This window comes from Camelus bactrianus, chromosome 17 (genome assembly GCF_048773025.1).
Source record: "Camelus bactrianus isolate YW-2024 breed Bactrian camel chromosome 17, ASM4877302v1, whole genome shotgun sequence".
NCBI classification, from domain to species: domain Eukaryota; kingdom Metazoa; phylum Chordata; class Mammalia; order Artiodactyla; family Camelidae; genus Camelus; species Camelus bactrianus.
This window is the reverse complement of record NC_133555.1, coordinates 39,492,982-39,513,124: the sequence shown is the minus strand read 5'-3', so window position 1 is coordinate 39,513,124 and position 20,143 is coordinate 39,492,982. Positions and strand designations below refer to the sequence as shown.

Below are 20,143 nucleotides of genomic sequence, written 5' to 3'. Positions count from 1 at the left end.
GGCATTCATTAAACATCAATCTCTGAACCAACTGCCTCCAATCCAGAACTAGGGGACAGAGGGATACACTGTATACACCACTCTAGATACTTAGGGTATTATTGAAAAGTTTTAGGCCCACGTTGCATCCCCTTTGCTGGACCCACTAGTTATCTCCCCAAGTTCCTGGTCCCCTCAACTCTCTAAAGAGCAATGAGTTTCCTGATTTCATACAAGAAAGCCCCTTTACTGCCATCTCCCTTGCTGGACTCCCCTGCCATCAACCCATCTCTCCAGCTCTGTTGCAATCACTTATCCATCCAACTTCTATTTCTCACAACTTCCAAAAACTCCCACTGTAAACTGAGAGCAGTGGTTCTGTACATGATACATACACGTAAAGCACACTGAAATCTTAACACTTAGCATTTATGTAGTTTTCTTAGGAGATCTGTGCTCGCTTTTGCCTTCCCTGCTTACTATGATTTGGAGCCCTGTTAATAAACACGTGGGGATGAAACCAAATCAGAAGTTTCAAGTTCCATATAAGCCAGTTAGCATCCCTGTTTTAGTCACTGATTACAGCCCTAGTCACATTCTACCCAATATGGTCAAAATGCGGAGCAAATACTGATGAGTCAGCAGACAGGTGTTAACATGACAGTGAATTTGGAGCACGTAACTTCTGATGAGTAAACCACAGAACCATCTATTATTTGATGGTAAGTGGAATCTGAAAACTTCATGTGAAAAAAAAAAAGCCTTCATGTAAAATGTGGTGTGATGTAAGATGTGATGAAATTAATGGGACCAGCCTGGGCAGCCAGCCAGCTGGGGGGCTCCCAGGATTCTGCAGCAACCCCGACAACTTCTTGATTAGCTGACACCTGTTCCATCAACCCACTCTAAGGAGCAGGACCAGAAAAATGTCGTCTTCCTTTTCTGTTCCCCAAGATGAGTTGCCTGATATCTCCCTGCCCAGCCACACCATCTGCAGAACTACAGTCTTTCCAGTGTTAAGGATTGTGGCGTTTTAACCGCATCCCCTCCAAGGTAAGAATTTCAAACGTGCCTTCTGACCACAATCTGCTCATATTCCTACTTGCAAGTTCTCTGACTATGACAGTTCCTTAACCTCCTGGGAACTCCCCTCCCACTAACTGAATCCAGGACATCTTCTCCCAAGCCATCAGGGCTTCCTTCTCTTCACTTACTCCCTGTTTCAATTACAACCCACCCTCTGTCATTTCATTACACTCTTGCCCTTTCTTTTCTTTATACCCAGGTATCCCCATGATCTGGATGAATCCAATGATCAACTTTCTGTGTATCTGCACAGAGGCTGCTGATGTTACACGTGGGCAGATTCCCTCCACTGCACTGGCTTTCAAGGGGCGAGCAGGCAAACCTGAGTTCGGTAAAAATCTTGTCCCCCAAATTGCTTGCATGTTTAAAACCCTTAAGTGGAATCACTTTTCTTAACAAAGGAGTTCTTAAAGCTCCCTATCATAACCCACAACGCCTATGGGGTCTGGACCCCAGATATCTCCCCAGCTTCCTCTTGCTCTCCCTCCCCTCCAGTCAGACTGTTCTTCCTACAGTCCCTCAAATGCAGTACCTCCCCCAGCAGCAAGGGACTGCCTCTCCGCCTGCATGCCTCTTCTCTCCCCACTGTGCCATATTTCATAAGTCACTGCAGTTCTCATTGACTTCCTTAAATTAAATCTATGACATTGTCTCACAGCGTAGAATACATTAAGGCCCTTAATTAAGGCCCAACTGCCATTTCTTTATATATATATTTTTTATGATCTGATGTTTGTCATTCCAGTAAATTTAAAAATACCCAAGGGCAAGGACTGTACCTGATTTTGCTCACCAGAACATCATTCCACTTTTGGGCATAGAGTTCTTGACACAAAACAAGGGCTCAACAAGCATTAGCTGAATAGATACATATTGCTGTTGAAATCGCCATCAGACTTTACCTGGTTCTCCACATCAATTCCTTGGTCCTTATTTTTCCCCAGGCCTTTTTCTTAATCTACTATTTCATATATGTTTGAAATTTATACCACTGGATTATCTAAGAAGTGAAAATAACTTCTGCTTAGGAAAAGATACCATGAGGAAAATCAAAAGACAAATAAATTGGGGACAAACATTTCTCCCATTTGGTCAACAACAGATACATAGTTGGTATAAGGGTACCAGCTTTTAGCTACCAGATAAATATGGTCTGAGGATCTAACAGAAAACATGCTGACTATAGCTGAGAACACTGTATTGTGTGGTTGAAATCTGCTAGAAGAGTACAACTTACATGTTCCCACCAAAAACAGAAACAAGACAACATAAATACATGAAGTGACAGATATGTTAACTAGATAAAGGACCATTTCACAAGGTATATGTGTGTCAAAGCACCACAATGTGCATTTTAAATGTCTTAAAATTTTACACATCAATTACATCTCAATAAAGCTAAAGAATTTGTAAGACAGGTGAGGAGGGTGTAGCTCAGGGGTAGAGAGACTACTTAGTATGCATGAGGTCCTGGGTTCAATCCCAAGTAGCTCCATTTAAAAAAAAAAACAAAACCCTACTAATAAATAAACCTAATTACCTCCCCCTGCCAAAAACAAAGAACCACCAAAAAAAAAAAAAAAAAAAAAAACCTTGTAAAAAAAAAAAAACTTGTAAGACAAATTGGGAAAAATATTTCCAACTCCTATCACAGAAGGCTATTATATGTGTGCACACACTCATATTTACATACACATACATGCACACATATACATTGCTCTCAGATATCAATTAGAAAATACTACCAAAGCAAGAGAAAAAATGATCATGGGATTAGAAAAGAAAATATAATGGCCCAGCAAAAAGATGCTCCACTTGGCCCATAGTAAGAGAAATACGTATTAAAATGATTTTTTTAACCTGTCAAATGGCCAAAAGTTAGAAAGTTTGGTAGCAAAGATTATGGAGATTCTGAGGATACCAATACTCTAGTCCACTGCTGGGGGAAATGTAACTTGGTAGACATCCCATAAAGAGCTAGATTGGTAGTAGCTTCAATATTTTAAATCTAGTACATAATTCCTCCTCTAGGAAGGTATTATTCTATAGATATACTTGACCACATGACACACACTAAAATTTGAAGTGGAAACTGTCCAACAAAAGAGAACTGGTTAAATAAAATATAATTCATCATTACAATGTAGCTATCTAAAAAAATGAGGCCACTCTACACATATTTTGGATAGAACTACAAGATACGTTAAGTAAAACAAGCAAAGTTCAAAATAGTATGATTCTGTGTAACTAGAGGAATAGAATCTATGTTCCCTTCTGCTTGGATTAAAAAGAAAACTCTGCCAAGATACATAAGTAACAATAATGCTTAATTTTGCATGATGCTGATCTGGGGCAGTGGAGGATGAGGTGTTTCATTTCTTTTTTAATTTTTTTGGTTTATGAACCAAGAGTATGAGTTATCTATTCAAAACTTAAATTAAAATGTTTTTAAAACATCAAGTAGTTAAATGTTTTTAAAACATCAAGTAGTATCACTGTCCTACAGAGCCAATTTCTAAAAGAAAATTTTAGGTGATGCTGGTCAGAACAGCAACCATTAAAAAGTCCACAAATGATAAATGCTAGAGAGGGTGTGGAGAAAAGGGAACCCTCCCACACTGCTGGTGGGACTGTAGTTTGTTGCAGCCACTACGGAAAACAATATGGAGATTCCTCAAAAGATTAAAAATAGACTTACCATATTATCCAGCAATCCCACTCCTGGGCATATATCCAGAGGGAACTCTATTTCAAAAAGATACATGCACCAGTGTTCACAGCAGCACTGTTTACAAAAGCCAAGACATGGAAACAACCTAAATGTCCACTGACAGATGACTGGATAAAGAAGTTGTGATACATACACACACACACACACACACACACACAATGGAGTATTACTCAACCACAAGAAAGAATGAAATAATGCCATTTGCAGCAGCACGGATGGACTTGGATATTGTCATACTAAGTAAGTGAAAGAAAAATACCATATGACATCACTTATGTGGAATCTAAAAAAAAGACACAAATGAACTTATTTATCAACAGAAACAGACGTATAGACGTAGAAAACAAGCTTATGGTTACCAAAGGGGAAAGGGGGTGGGAATAGATAAATTGGGAGTTTGAGATTGGCAGATACTAACTACTATATATAAAATAGATAAGCAACAAGGTCCTACTGTATAGTACAGGGTCCTATACTCAATACTCTGCAATAGCCTATAATAAAAAAGGATATGAAAAGGAATATGTGTGTGTGTGTGTGTGTCTGTGTGTGTGTGTGTGTGTGTATAAGTGAATCACGATGCTGTACACCAGAAATTAACATAGCATTGTAAACCGACTACACTTCAAAAAAAAAAAATCTACAAGAATTTATCTTCATGCTCTTGTGAAACCAACTGGCCCAAGAGAGACATCCTAGAAATATTGATCATGTCAAACATAGCCATACAGATGACCTTTGTGTGAAATATAAAGTCAACAAATTCTGCTCATGCAGTGAGAACTTCTAAAACAGGTTGTCATTCCCTCAGCTCTTCACCATGACCAGACCAAACGTTACCAGTTATCTGAGTGCATGGCTTCTCTGTGTGACATTGCATTTGCTGATATTCATCTGTGCTCTTTTTCATCACCGTGTAGTATTCCCATGTGTGACTATATCATAATTCATTTTACTGTTGAGAGACACTGGGGCTGTTTCAACTTAAGAATACTGCCAAGCATATCTGACACTGGATGTATGGAAACATTTCTGTTGTATATGTACCTGGAAGTCAAACTGCTGGATCACAAGGCATGCCTCACTCCAGTTTAGTACACACTGCTGGGGATCAGTTTTCCAAAGTGATGAAGTCAATTTACACTGCAACAGGCATAAGCATAGGAATTCCAGTTGCTCTGCCTCCTCGCCCCAATTCTGCATTACTGGGCTTTTTAACTATAGTCACTCTGATGGGTATCCACTGGTAACTTATTGTGATTAAACTGTATTTTCCTGATGATTAATAACACATCTTTTCATGTGTTATATGGCCATTTGAAGATATCCAACCTTGTAAAGTTCCTATTCAAGTCTGTGCTCATTTTTCTGCTGAGTTTTCTGCCCTTCAGTTCTTTTGTATTTTAGTTAAAAGCCCACTGTAGATTATACATGTGGCAGATACTCTCCCTTACTCTATGGCTTGTCTGGTTACTTTTTCAGTAATGCCTTTTGATGAAGAGAAGTTCCTGATTTTAAGGTAATTCAATATATCGATTCTTTCCTTTATGACAGTGCTCTGTGTGTCCTGCCAAAAAATCTTGGTCTACTCCAAGGTCCTGAAGAGATCTTCATTTGTTACCTACAGGAAGCTTTATGGTTTTATCACCTTACATTTGAATATGCAATCTACACGAATCAACCTCTTAGTACAGTGTAATTTAGACATAAGGGTTTTTTTCCTTATATTGACAGCAAAGTAATCCAGCACCATTTATTGTAAAAACCACCATTTCCCCATTCTGTCTCTTCTGCTTTTCTCCATGTTCTCCATCCTTTTGTGTCTGTCGATCCCAGATGACATCAGCGCACTATATTAATGCTCTATTCAGCTGTGTCTAATCTGCAATTAACCCAGTCCACTGAGCCCTTAATTTCGGTTATTAGACATCCGGTTTGTTTGTCTTTATAGTTCTAGTTATCTATGGAAATTCTCCATCTTACAAATTCCTTCAATATATTGATCATAATTATTTTAAGGTCTGTATTTAAGGTCTGTAACCTCTGGGGATATGCAGTTTACCTCATTTGTTTGTTTTTGCGTTGTATCTTATCTCCTTGTAGTCCTGACTGCTTTCTCTGGCATGTTAGACTCTATATATGCAATCTGTGAAAAGTGGAAGGCTATTTTGAGGTGTGGGATTAGACTTCTCCAGGCAGGATTTACATATAACCCTGAATCACCTTAATCCAGTCAAAGGCTGAGCCGATTCAAAGTCGGTTTCTTTCCCTACTCCAGGAAATCTTTCATGTAAGTAACAGGGATCGCAGAAACAGAGGGCAGAGAAAATGGAAATGTTCATCTTTTAGAGAGGAAATCAGAGAATCCAAAAGAAATCCCATCAAAATTCACACAGTATAAAAAGCTAACTCACACTTGTCTACAAGGAATCTATTTTTCTAAAATTTAAATTATCTATTACAAAGTCTAATAATGTGCTGCTTAATTACCATAATATGAAATCCTATGCTTTAAGGCAAAAACTACTGTTTTCAACCACTACTACAGACTATTAACACATAAGAAAACACCCATTACGTCTGCTGGGAGACAGAAGAGGCTGATGGGAGCTATAACAACATAAAACTAACTCTAGAACGATGCTCCATGCCTCCCTGCTCTCCCCCGTGCCTTTCCATTACAGGAGCTGTTTACAAAGGCTGTAGAATAAATTGACTTTATCGACAAGGGAACATTTATTGCTGAAAGAATACACATTCTATGAAGGAAATGAAATGTGGAAACTTCTGAGTGTAGTGTCCATAAACACTTTAAAATTGTTTACAACAAAACTGTAAATGTTATTTCTTAGTGTTCTACAAGGGGATCAGGTTAAAAGGATCAACAATCTGAACAGTAATCCAAGTGTTACTGAGATGAGGGAGTCTGGGGCAGTGGAGATGGACTTAGGGAGTGGATTTGGTTCATTTCTGTCAACTTGAAGACTCCTCTTGGGCAGACCACTGAATATGTTAAGGTCACACAAGCCTAGAGTTTGGAGAGGTCACACAGGTGCACATCAACAGACAGATGGGATGTGAATCCACTGGGTTAGATGAAATCACTTCAGGACAGTAATGAAAGAGAAAAAAAGAGGGCCAGGAAGATGCACAAGACAGAGATCCAGCAAAGATGGGATGGAGGTGGAATGAAGGCAAAGAAAGTACGTTAACTTCCTACTGGGGGCCCTGCAACTACAAAGGTAAATTCTGGTTCAGGTTGGCCAGTTGAACCCAAGCATTTTATTCCCCCCCACCCTTTTTTTTGTATTCCCACAGGAAATCCACACTATCCCAAAAAACAGGAAATAGTACCATTTACAATCAGAACCTGTAAAGAATTTCCTAAAGATGACAGTGCAGACATAAACGGATTAAGGGAAGGCTCAAGCACACGTGAAGGAAAAACCTGCCTGGGAAGTAGGGAGAAGCCCAGCCTCACCGTAAGCTATAAACAGCGGGGGAACAAGACAAGTGTAGTCTTGGGAGCTGGTAAGAAGTGGTGAGTTTCTCAACCCTACAAACAATTTTTAAAGGCACTAGTATCAGCAAGCCTGAAACGAAGGCCATGCTAACTAAAAGGAGAAGGACCACTGGGAGATTGCAGAAAGGACATTTTTTAAAGCGTAGGAATGACTTGATGAGAGAGGCATTCGAGGAATACTCCTCTGGTAGTGGCACAAAAGACGAGAGAGGAAATAAGCCAGGCAGGCAATTAGGAGTTCCAAGTGTGCTGGTGAAGAGCAGAAACAGAAAGGAACTCAAGAGAAAAGAGCAGACTGCTTGGAAACGGTGTGAATAAGAAACAAGATCCCAGCAGTCTCTTACTGAGAGAATGGCACAGCCACGTTGTGGGAAATCAATCACATGGGTTTTTCAAATGGAGACACCACACACCTTGCTTTAACTTAATCCAGGCTCCTCCAGGATGCCATCACCCCTGCCCCCAACTCCTACCCTCCGAGGCACCCTCCCTCCCCTTTAGGCTCTGATGACCTCACAGTATCCTTCAATGGACAGCTCCACTGTCTATTCTACTGCAGAACTTCCCACGTGCAGTATGATACTGACACAAGCTGCAAACTGTGGCTCATCTACCCCGCTTGGATTCATCCTGGACCACCTTACAACTGGTTCCCTGCTGAGACCGTGCACTACTGCAGAAAATCGTAGCACCACACTTTTATTTGCTTCACTTCACTCTATGCCCGTTTTTCTCTGTCTACTGCACATTCTTTAACTTATATCTGTGCTCTGTCCCCTCAGGGAAAACAATGTCCTTTAAATATGGGCTCTTCAACAAGCTCCTCATCCAATTCAAAACTTCTGTTTGTATTTAAAGCCATTCTCTCTCAGGTTATGATAGTCAAGTGAGAGTCAGTTTGAAACCAAATTCAAATTACACTGACCCACCCCTATGTATGGACCTATTCCACGGTTACCTCCTCAGTTTCTGAATGTGTGACCAGAATCGACATATTTAGCAACTAACAGAATCCACACACTGGCTACTGATCTGTGCAGCGAGGGCTATTACGATAAAAAGGGACAAAGAGAAGTCCCTGGCACATCCTCTCTCTAAAAAGTTAATAACCCATATCAATAGAAAACCAAATCATAGAAACTGATGCCAATATCAAAACACTGAAAGATACGGGGATGATAAAATCTACGACATCCCATTTGTCTATTTGGCCTGTGCAGAATCTTAGAAAAATGACTGTGATGGACCTAGAATGACCGTGGATTATCTAAAAGATAAACAGGTTGTCACTTCAATTGCAGTTGCGGTTTCAGGTTTGGTGTCTCTACTGGAGCTGATCAACATCAACCCGGCATCGTAGTTGCCACTGACCTGGCAAAGGCTTTTTGCTGTGACTGAATTTAGAAGAACCACCAGCAGGCAGGTGTTTGCTTTTTACTCATCAGGGCAAAAAGTACATGCTCTCTGCCTTACCTTTGAGCTATGTCACCAATTTACGACCAATCCGCTCTTGGCCATAGAACAGTCTGCAAAGATCTGCATCACCTTGCCCCACCAACATCACACTTGTACTTGCACCCTAGCGCTTTGATAACATTAAGCTGACTGGACCTGAGGAACAGTTAGCAGCAAGGGTTTTACCTGGCTTAGTAAGACATAAGAGAGAAAGATAAACCCCATAAAAATCCATGGGTCTACCAGCCCTCAGTGAAGTTTCTAGGGCTCAGTGGTGGAGCACACTGGGATATTCTTCCAGGTCAAAGACAAATTAGTCACTTTTCTACTGATTATGACCGAAAAAAAGGAGGCATTTGTGAACTAAGGAGGCAATACATACAAACCACATCTGAATGTGTCCCTCTGACTCATTTTATGAGGCACCCATCAACTCAGTCATTTCTGATGGAGCTGGAGCGAACAAACAAGGGCTCTGCTGCAACTCCAGTCTGTAGTACAAGCTGCTCTGCCTCGGGGGCCTGATGACCTAGCGTATCTAGTGATACTGAGGATATGCAGAAAATAGGGGTGATGCACCGAGCCCCAAGGAATCACCAATAAGTGAATCATAACACAGATCTTTGGGTTGCTACAGTCTGAAGGTTTGTGTCCACCTCAAAATTTACATTAGAATCTTAACACCCAATGAGATGGTGTCAGGAGGTACTTAGGTCATAAGGGTAGAACCCTCACGAAGGAATCAGTGTCATTATGAAAGAGGTCCCATGGAGGTCCCTAGTCCCTTCCTCCATGGGAGCATATAAGGACAAGTCTGCAACCTGGAAGAGGGCCTTCACCCAATCCACGCTGGCACCCTCATCTTGGACTTCCAGCCTCCAGAACTGTGAGAAATAAATTTCTGTCTTTCATAAGCTCCCAGTCTTTGGAAGTCTGTTACAGCAGCTCCAGCAGGCTAAGACGGGGTTCTAGACCAAAGTCACATTCCCATCTGCAGATCATTGTTCTTTTGAGAAACAGCCCCTGAGAAAGAATGAACACATGACGACTGACATCAAATGATCACGTGACAGGCGTAACCCATCATGAACTGTACTATTAGCCTGACGCACTGAGCCACTAGGGTTGGACACACACAGCAGTAACCCATCATGAAGTGGGTGTATCCATGTAGGAGATGAGCCTCAACAGGTACCGGTAAGCTGCATGAGTAGACGGCTCAGGTGTCCTTTGAAAAGGACACCCTCCCAGTTAGCAGAACTTCACACCACACACTTTGTCGTAGCCTATGTTTAAACTGAGGTCTGGCTAAAAGTACAGGTGCATGCCGGTTCATGGGCACTGGCTAACAGCTTAGTAGGACGTCCGCGGACTTCCAAAGAACAAGATTCGAAGGCTGGTGACAAGAAGTTCTGGGAAAGAGGTATGTGGGGTAGACATCTCAGAATGGACACAAAGCATGGAGATGTCTGTGTACCATATGGATGACCACTAAAGGGCCTCTACTTCAGAGGAGACTTTCAGTTATCAGGTAGATGACATGGTCTGCCGATGTCAGGCAAGACACTTTCTCCAGTCACCCCAGGGTTTGTACCGTGGACCCACATACAAATGGCCAAGGCAGCAATGATGGAGGCTCTACATGAGCCCAGCAAAAGGAACGCTTCTCATCAATGATGAGCTAGATACAGCCACTCCAGCCGACACAAGAAACCAACACGGAGCCCCCACATCCTAGGGAGACCAGCCAGTCCCCAGCAATAGGCTGGTGTATGGAAGGGGCAGGAATCTCTCCTTGCTGGCATAGTTACCTATCCTGGAAATGGATTTGCTTTTCCTGCCCACATGCCAAGGCCACTAAGCACAGACTCACATGCCTTATTTAGCATCATGATGATCAGTGTAACACTATGACTGATCAAAGAACTTATTAATAGCAAAAGAAACATGGCAATAAGATTAAGCCCATGAAATTTACTCATCAACAAGGACCCCATCACCCAGAAGTACCTAGCTTGCTGGAAAGGAGGAATGGTCTCACGCAAATTCAGTCAAGGTGCCAGTTAGGAAACAACACAACAAAAAAATGGGTGCTCTCTTACAACAGTGAAGAATATGTTTTCCATCAGCAAACAAAATCTACATGTTTGCCTCCCCCACAGTCAAAACACACAGGTCTGGTAATCAAGTGTAGAGGTAGGAGTGACTGCCCCTCACTATTATACCTAACAGCCCTAATCCTAACAGCAGGATTTCTGCTTCCAGTCTCCATGACCCTGAGCTCTGCTGGACTGGTTTCAAGGAAGGGAGGTTTCCACCAAATGACATACGATAATTCCACTTGGGGCAATGAAGAGGGTTACTCTATTGGTTAAGAGTGAAAGATCTTAATTACCAAAGCAATATTGTGTTGCTGCCACCAGGGCAGACAGGGGTAGCTAGCACCCAGGAGATTCTCTGGACGGCATCTAGGTACTTTGATACCTAATGGCGACAGCTAATGAAAACCTCAGCAACCAACAACAGGCAGGTTCAGATCCTTCAGGTACTTGACATTCTCAGACAAGCACCAATCTGTGATTCCAGCTTCTTTGTAACAGTGGGACCACTGAATCACAGGGATTCGTGATACACATTTTTAAATGCCTTCAAAAAGGTAATCTCACCGACTGGTTAAAAGTTGCCCCTCTAGCTGTACTTTGGGTGTAAGACAGTGGTGGTTTTTTTTTTTCTTCCTTCATTTGATATTATGATGGATATCATTTTAATTTGCATTTCTGATTACCAATGAGGCTGAATATTCTTATGACTCTTTTTACAATACATAGATTAACTATGTTAAATACGATGCAAAAATTTACAGATTTTGTTAGCATAAAATTTTATTTATGACTTTCAGGGGATATAAAAGTTTCTAACTATATACAGTCGGACTAACAGTTATTTCCTTTTATGGTTTCTTTTATTGCTTTCTACTCAGAAAAGCTTTCCTTGCCCATATTTAAACATGCTTTCTTCCAGCTGTTTATAGTTTCTTCCTGGTATATGATTCTTTAATCCATCTGGAATTGACTTTTGTATGGTGTAAACTGAGAAAATAATTTTTTCCCACAGAGTTAACCAATTATACAGAGTAAATGTTTCTTTAAAAAAAAATCTTTCTTTTAAGATCAAAGCAGATCTTTTTTTCCCCACTGATTACCATATTAATAGCAATGCTAAGGGGAAAGGGAAAAAAACCTCTAGGAAAACCTGATCCATGCAGAGGCACTGACATCTCAGGCTCACAGCAAACTTACACAATGAATTTACAAGGCTATTCATCCTCTAAAAGGGTTATCATTTCTAGAGACACAGAAGACCTTACTTTATTGTCTGTCATTTCCAAAATGAGTATGAAGCCATTTGGAGAAACAGGTGGACATTTGGGGGCTATCATATCATTTTTATCTAATCCTGACAGCTCAATTTCACTGCCTGTCATACTAGATAGATTTGGGAGCTGACATCATAGAAAATGTGCTGAAACTTAATCCACAAAAGGCTGATGGTGATGACGGTAAACAGGGAAAAAAAAAATCTACATCATGTTGCAAAGGTTATCATTGCTACTGATGTGAGGTTTCAGTTCTCAGGCAGATGGACAGCATGGCGGTTAGCTCAGAAATCCAGCTGCCAGTGGAGTTCCAAGACCAAGCGTGGAAGGGAGAATGCTTCTCTATATAAACCCATCACAGAGAATTTAAACATCTCTCTATCCTCAAGTCGGCCTCCCTTTTCCCTATCTTTATATTCAGCATTGCATTTTACATGCACACTAATGCAACACTTGTGCTGCAAAGCACAAAGAAACAAACAACAACCATTTTTCTACAGTCTAGACTGGTTCCTACATGCTTCTGAGTAATCTATGTAACTAAATTTAATCTACAGAGTCTAAACAAGAGGTTTTGATTGCCTTAAAGATTCCCTTAGATCTCCAAAATTAGCTGCTAACATTTAATTTCGGGGTTTTTTTCTTTTTGGTTAGATTTTTTCCTTAGTTACAGGAGTGAAACACATTTATTAATAATAAGGCTAAAATAAAAATGAATAAATATAACAACATCCCAACCTCACCTTCCTCAGAAACAAATTTGGTATTATCTTTCCATACATGTTTTTCTTTTGTTAAGTTTTTATACATTTACACACAAATAGTTTTGTCATTTTTACGTTTTATAAAAATAACTTCATAAATAATATATAATTCTGCTCTTTCATTCTTTCACTTATCTATGTATGTTCTCTCTTCTCCCCCAAAATAATTCTGTTCTCTTCATCATTAGATCTGTATTATAAAAAATAAAGTACTCATTAGTAGCGTTTTTATTATGCCAATAAAGAATTTGTGGAAATTTGTTTTCTCTCTTGTAATGTAAGTATGTACATAACAGTCACAATTTTTCCTTTTGACCCATAAATTCTACAACATTTACTCTCTCACTGTTAACAGGAAAAACATTCTCCAGTCTCCAATCTAGAACCAGCTCAGCAATTCTAGGATGCCCTCAGTGCCCTACACCAAGTAAAAAGCCAGACCAAGAAACAGACAGTAAACTGTACTTTCCAAGTTCCTCTGGGTTTTAAAGAAGCAAGGACCAGACTCCCAAAGACGTCCATCAGGAAGCATTAGGGCGTGAAGGGAATGTGAGTTGCATCAGGACAGCTGCTCCTTTTAGAGGAAGGAGGTGAAACCCAGCGAGAATGAGAGGTCTGCCCAGTCGGGGACCAGACGGACCAGACAGTCCATACATTCCTCATCCCTGCCCTGCCTCTTCCTCTTCTTCACAGGGCTGCTCCTCCCGGCTTTCAGCTACTCATTCCAGAATCTTACGCAAAGGAGAACCAAGACTGAACCACCAGCCAAGAACGCCTCACAAGGATGCAAACTAGAACCAACGTAACACCTGGCCTTGGACTGTGCTCCAATTTAGGAAGCTCCCGGTACTTCCCAGCACCTGCTTCGGTGCCAGGGCTCTTCTCTGGCTGTTTCCACACTGAGGTGCTAGGGAAAATTAAACCCACTGGAAAATCCAGCAAAAAAATGTTCAATACCAGGTACACAGGGGTCAAGACATTAATGCTAACAAAACTAATTAAACAGGTGCCAAATTCAAGTCACTGGCAAAACCATTCAGGAGACATCTTACCTCGCTTGGCAGCTGAAAAGCAGCATCTCATGGTTGTGAATCAAAATATATAAAAGAACCAGGAAGGCTTTTGCTCTAATGGAAGTCGAGGGGCTGTCAAGTAAACGGATAATTGTGGAGACAAAATCCTGTGGAAGACATTAAAAGTATTTTTTGAGAAAACATGAAATAAGCAGAGCAATCAACTCTAAGGGTCAATAGATTATAACAACCAAACAGATGAGAGAAAAGACTATCAGCTACTGATTTTACATTCTTAATTTGTGCTGCACTTTATACCAAATTGTTAACATGTATCGTCTCACTGAAACCCGAAAATTAGCTATAAATGGTAACATTATCCCTACTTTTTATTTAATTGAAGTATAGTCAGTTTACAATGTTGTGTCAATTTCTGGTGTACAGCATCATGTTTCAGTCATGCATACACATACATATAGTTGTTTTCATATTCTTTTTCAGTATAGGTTACTACAGGATATTGAACATAGTTCCCTGGGCTATACAGAAGAAACCTGTTGTATGTCTATTTTATATATATTCATTAGTACCTGCAATATCCCTGTTTTAAAAAAGAAGATGAATCTTGAAAAGTTAGCACTTTGACCAAATTCACAAAACTGAATTCAATTCCAAGCCAGTTGAACAACAAAGCCTGCTTCTTAACCACTCCATCACACAACTGAAAGTGTGGCAATAATTAAGTACAACAACTACAAGTCACAACTGCATGTAGACACGAACCTCGGAGCCAACCTGCCTATACAGAGAACACATCTCTAGCCTGCACAGCTGAGGTACTACAAACATAAAATGAAAACAATGACCAATATGTGACACAGAAGAAAAACCTATATTCCCGTAACATTCTTTAATTCAAGGTACAGTAACAACACAGAAGAGTAAGTGTTGACAACTCTTAGTGTCATTTTCCCTTCTAACAGACAGATTGTTCATCGTTTCAGGTGCCTACTGATATGCAAAAAGGAAATACAAACACACACACAGGTTAATGGATGTCAGTAAACAGGAATATGGAATCTTATTGTTAATTAGCATGATGGCTACAGAGAGCAGGAATATAAAGTTTCCAAGAGTCCTTAACAGAGACAAGCACCTAGAAGTGACACTGTGTGTCCGAGGTAGATGTATGCAGCTCAATTTTTTTTCACACACCAGTCCTTTTACACTGATTGATATATTGTCAGGCAGGAAGAATTTAGTCAGGTATACACTTCTATTTAGGTACAGAGATACATCTAGCTATTTAACTCTATCAGTGTATCAGTCTCACCTAGTTCTGAATCAAATAATCAAGCTAATTCATCACCTAGGGTAAAAAATAGAATCAACACAAAGGTGTCCTTGAGTAATAGATCTGTTTCCACCATCCCAACATGTAGACAATAGAAAGCCCACAGTCAACTCCCAATTCTAATTTACACACTGGTCCAAGGACCACAACCACAACCACAACCCCAATACATACACATGTATAATTTCAGAACCATTCAAATGTTCGCTAACCATAAACTGAAAAACTGTTCCAGACTATAGGAGACTAAAGGAACATGATAACTGACTGTAATTTAACATCTGGAAGTTTTATTTCACAAAAAGAACATTATTGGGACAACTGCAAAATGTGAATAAGGTCTGGATTAGCTATTAATGTTAAATAAATGTTAGCTTCCTGATTTTTAAATTGATGGCTTATTTTTAGGGAGCATTCAGTGAAGTACTTAAAGAAGCATCACATCTGTGATCTCATCTTAAATGGATAAGAACACACACAGTAAGAGAAAGAGAAACTATAAAGCAAACAAGGTAAAATGTTAACATCCGGTGGATGTGGGTGAAGGATGTACTGCAATCCTTTGTATTGCTCATCCAGCACTAAACTCAGCATCTGTCCTAAGCATGACACTCCTACTTTAAGGATCATCAATCCAATAGTCAAACTTAGAAATCTGAGCACCCTCCTTGACTCTTCCTTCCTCCCTCCCACATCCAAGTGATCCCTAGTTTCTGTGAGAACATTCGCTCTATTTGCCTTATTTCATTATATTTTTCCTGAATACTATAACAGGCTTTGTCTAGCTTTGCTTTCCTCCCTCTATTTTACAAGTTGCAGCCACAGTGATCTTCTATAAAGGCATGTATGTTATTCACATACAAAACATTCTCAACACTTGCTACAACCCTTGAGAGAAGCTAAAATCCCTTATCAGGGCATACAGGGCCCTTTGTGGTCTGGCTTTTTATTATCTTTCCAAAATCACTTATCATACCACCACTCCTCTGTATACCCCCAACAATCACTGTGAGGAAATAAACCAGCAAAGAGGAGAATACCAAACACAGAAAAGAGGCAAAGGGAATCCCAGGATGACAGCTACCACAACCTCTATGGAGAGGCCAACTGTCCATCATAGAGTTGCTCAGAAGGCTCCAGGAGAGATCCCTTTAAGGAAAAAAATGTTGACAGAATATTTGATGCATCTTAATGCAATCTGAAAACAAAAAGTGATGTAATAAAAGAAAAGTTTGCTAAATGTTAATCTAACCAAAATCAATAGGCTGAGTACATGTGTGTGGTGGGTCTGTCCTACTTGAAAACAAGCCTCAGACAAATTTAAGATTTAAAAAATAAACAGAGGGGAGGGTATAGCTCAGTGGTAGAGTGTATATTCAGCATGCACAAGGTCTTGGGTTCAATCCCCAGGACCTCCATTAAAAAATAAATTAAAAATAAATTAGTTAATAAACCTAATTACCTCCCCCCCAAAACAAAGCAAAAAATAAAATAAACACAAAATAATTTAAAGATTTAGAAGATGCCATGGAAGATATAGATACATACATATATAGATACATACATAAATATTTATATATATTCAAATCTCACATTGGAGAAAATGTTCATAAATAATTAGAAGAAATGCATGAAAAATGTGAATAGAAAAACTGTTAAATTCTATGTGGAAACAAAACACTATCAACAAAGACAAAAGAATCACATAAACTCGGGAATATAACTGCATGACATTTTATGGACAAATGGCTAATCTTCTTGATATATGCATCACTAACAACAACAAAAAGAAAACAAAACAAAAAAACTAAGCTCTAGAAACAACTGAAATATCTGTTCTTTTCTACAGAGAATCACATTCACCTAGGGTAGTTTAAGACATGTCAAAATGTAAAGAACATAGGAAACAAAGTTTCATATAAAGCTATTCTAAGATGATGACAAAAAAAATGAGGTCAAAATATTTCAGCCAGTGAAAATTCTCCAACTTCACCCAACCAAAACAAAAAATGAAGCACAGGAAAACTGTAATATAAAAATTCAATCAGAAGGAAATATTAAATAACCATTTATAGACATAAGAAGGTCTTAGATAGTTATACAATAAAATAAAGTACAGACAATATGCCTTAGGAACAGAGATGCAAAAATCCTCAACAAAATATAAGCAAACTGAATTCAACAATATACAGAAAGTATAATACATCACAATCAAGTGGAGCTTCCCCCAGGAATTCAAGGCTGCTTCAGTATTTGAAAATCCATCAATGTATTTCACCATATTAAGAGATTAAAAAAGAAAAACCAAATGGTCATATCAATTGATAACGAAAAAGCATCTGACAAAATTCAATATCCATTCATGATAAAAACTCTCACCAAACTAGGAACAGAAGGGAACTTCCTTACTCAGAAAAGCATCTTAAACCTATAGCTAACATCATATTTAATACTGAAAGACTTGATTCTCATTCCCATTCTAAAATAGGTAATTAAGCAAGGATGTCCACTCCCATCAGTTGTAATTCAGTATTTTCCTGAAAGTCATAGGCAGCATGGTAAGGAAAGAAAAACAAAAGGCATTCACATTTGGAATAGAAGAAATATTCTTAGTTATCAAGACTGTCTACATGGAAAACCCCAAAGAATCTACAAAAAAAAAAAGCTTCTACAACTAATAACTGAGTTTAGTAAGATCTGATGCATTTCTATACACCTATAATGAACAATGGAAAACAAATTTTTTAAAGTGCCATTTTTCAATAGCTCCAACAACAATGACAAGAAAAATATAGATATAAACCTAACAAAATATGCAAAGAATCTACACATGGTAAACTATAAAACACTGATGAAAGAAAAAAATTTTAAAGACACAAATAAATGAAAAGATATTTCATGTTCATATAAAAAGACTCAAGATAATTAATATACCAAGTCTTCCCTAAATTGACCCACAGATTTAATGCAATCCCAATCAAAATCCCAGGATTTTTTTTGTAGATATAGACAGGTTAATTGAAAAATTTATATATAAAGGCAAAACAAATAGAATAAGCAAAACAATTTGAGGGGGAAAAGATGCAAGAATAACACAAAAAAATACAGTAATCCAAACAATGTGGTACTGACAAAATGATAAAGACACATAGACCAAGGCAAAAGAATAGGGAGTCAGAGATATTATAGTCAACTGGTTTATGACAAAGTTTGCAAAGGCAATTTTGGAAAAATAAGTGTTTTCTATAAATGGTGTTTGAACAGCTGGATATCATGAAAGGATGTTCAGGATCATAATCATTACAGTAACACAAATTAACATCATGAGACACCACTACAGAGTTATTAGAATGACTGACATGAAAAATTACAAGTATGTGTAACAACTAGAATTCTACATACACTGCTGGTGGGAATACAAAATGGCACAGCCATTCTGGAAAACAGCTTGACAGTTTCACAAAAATGTTAAACACACACTTACCATAAATGCACCAGCCACCGCATTTACAAGTATTTAATGAAATGAAAACTTACATTTACAGGAGAACTTACACATAAAAATTGATAGCAGCATTATTACCCATAATAGTCAAAAAATGAATACAACCCCTAAGTCCTTGAATGAGCACATGGATAAATAAACTATGGTATATCCACATAATGGAATAGTACTCAGCAATAAAAAGGAAAGAACTAATGATATACACAGCAATATGGAAGTATCTCAACTACATTATGTTAAGTAAAAGAACCAGTCTTAAAGGTTACATACAAAATAACCCCATTTATATAATACTCTAGAAAAGGTAAAACCTTACACGCAGAGAAGACATCACTCAATGCCAGGGACTGGGATGGGAGGTGGTCTGTCTAAAAGGGAGCAGCACAAGGTCATCCTGTGGGATGCTGGAATTGTTCTGTACCCTTCCTGTGGTGGAGGTGACAAGAGTCTATGTGTATGTTAATCTTCATATAACTATATTACAAAAAAAATGAATTGTACTGTATATAAATTTTATGTATAAAATAAAATCAGTACATATATATACACACACAATCAGGCAAATTCAAGAAAAAGGAAAGCAGGAAGTTTGTTCCTGATACATAAATAATTACATAATCATTCTTCCTGATATTCAGGGTAGAATTCAGGCCAAAACAAAGGAAACAAAACAAACAACACTTTTTAATGCCAAAGGCCACCATTCACAACACACACACACAACAGCACTGAATGCAGTCATGAAGGTTATGCTTATGGAGTAAACACCTTTAAAAAGTGGAAACTATAGGAGATGGAAGAAACAGTAGAAGAAGAATCACACCACTCTCAAAGATTGTCATGAGAACAAAAAAATAGTAATATTGAAGAACCAAATAATATAAGTAATAGATTAGATGTTATGGATATGTATGAAAATTCAGACTGAAATAACAGAACATATACCTTTTTCTTAATCAAACATGAAATGTTTCTTTAAGGTGACTACATAATAGGTTACAAAGAAAAGTTTAATAGTGTCCAAAAAGTAAAAAATAGTAACTGTTATGATCACAATGCTATAAAAGTAGAAATTAATAAAAATGCATCAATAATCCCACAGGCCCTTCTACCTGGAAAATTTTTAAACACTCTATTAAATAATCCTTGAGTAAAGGAAAAATACAAACCAAAATTGCAGAGCTTAGAAAGATAATAGTAAAAACACTAAAAATCACAATCTATAGGATACAATTAAAGCAGTAATCAGAAGAAAATGCAATCTGTAAATACATTTGTAAATTAAAATGAAAGAATAAAAATATGTGAACTAAATTCCCAACACAAAAATCTGAACAAAAAGCAAGATAAAGCAAAA

General features: G+C 38.5%; 1 protein-coding gene across 5 annotated transcripts in view; it reads right to left on the bottom strand.

Annotated features, from left to right (window-relative positions):
- The window catches only part of ULK4 (unc-51 like kinase 4), a 437,172-nt gene that overhangs the window by 314,719 nt on the left and 102,310 nt on the right, over positions 1 to 20,143 (bottom strand). For all 5 annotated transcript variants that reach the window (XR_012500063.1, XM_074345160.1, XM_074345161.1 and 2 more), the window contains exon 22: positions 13,967 to 14,094. Coding sequence is in view for 4 of the 5 variants with exons in the window: in XM_074345160.1 (XP_074201261.1) it covers positions 13,967 to 14,094 (128 nt within the window). In the remaining variant the exon portion in view is untranslated. The remainder of the gene's footprint in view (positions 1 to 13,966; positions 14,095 to 20,143) is intronic.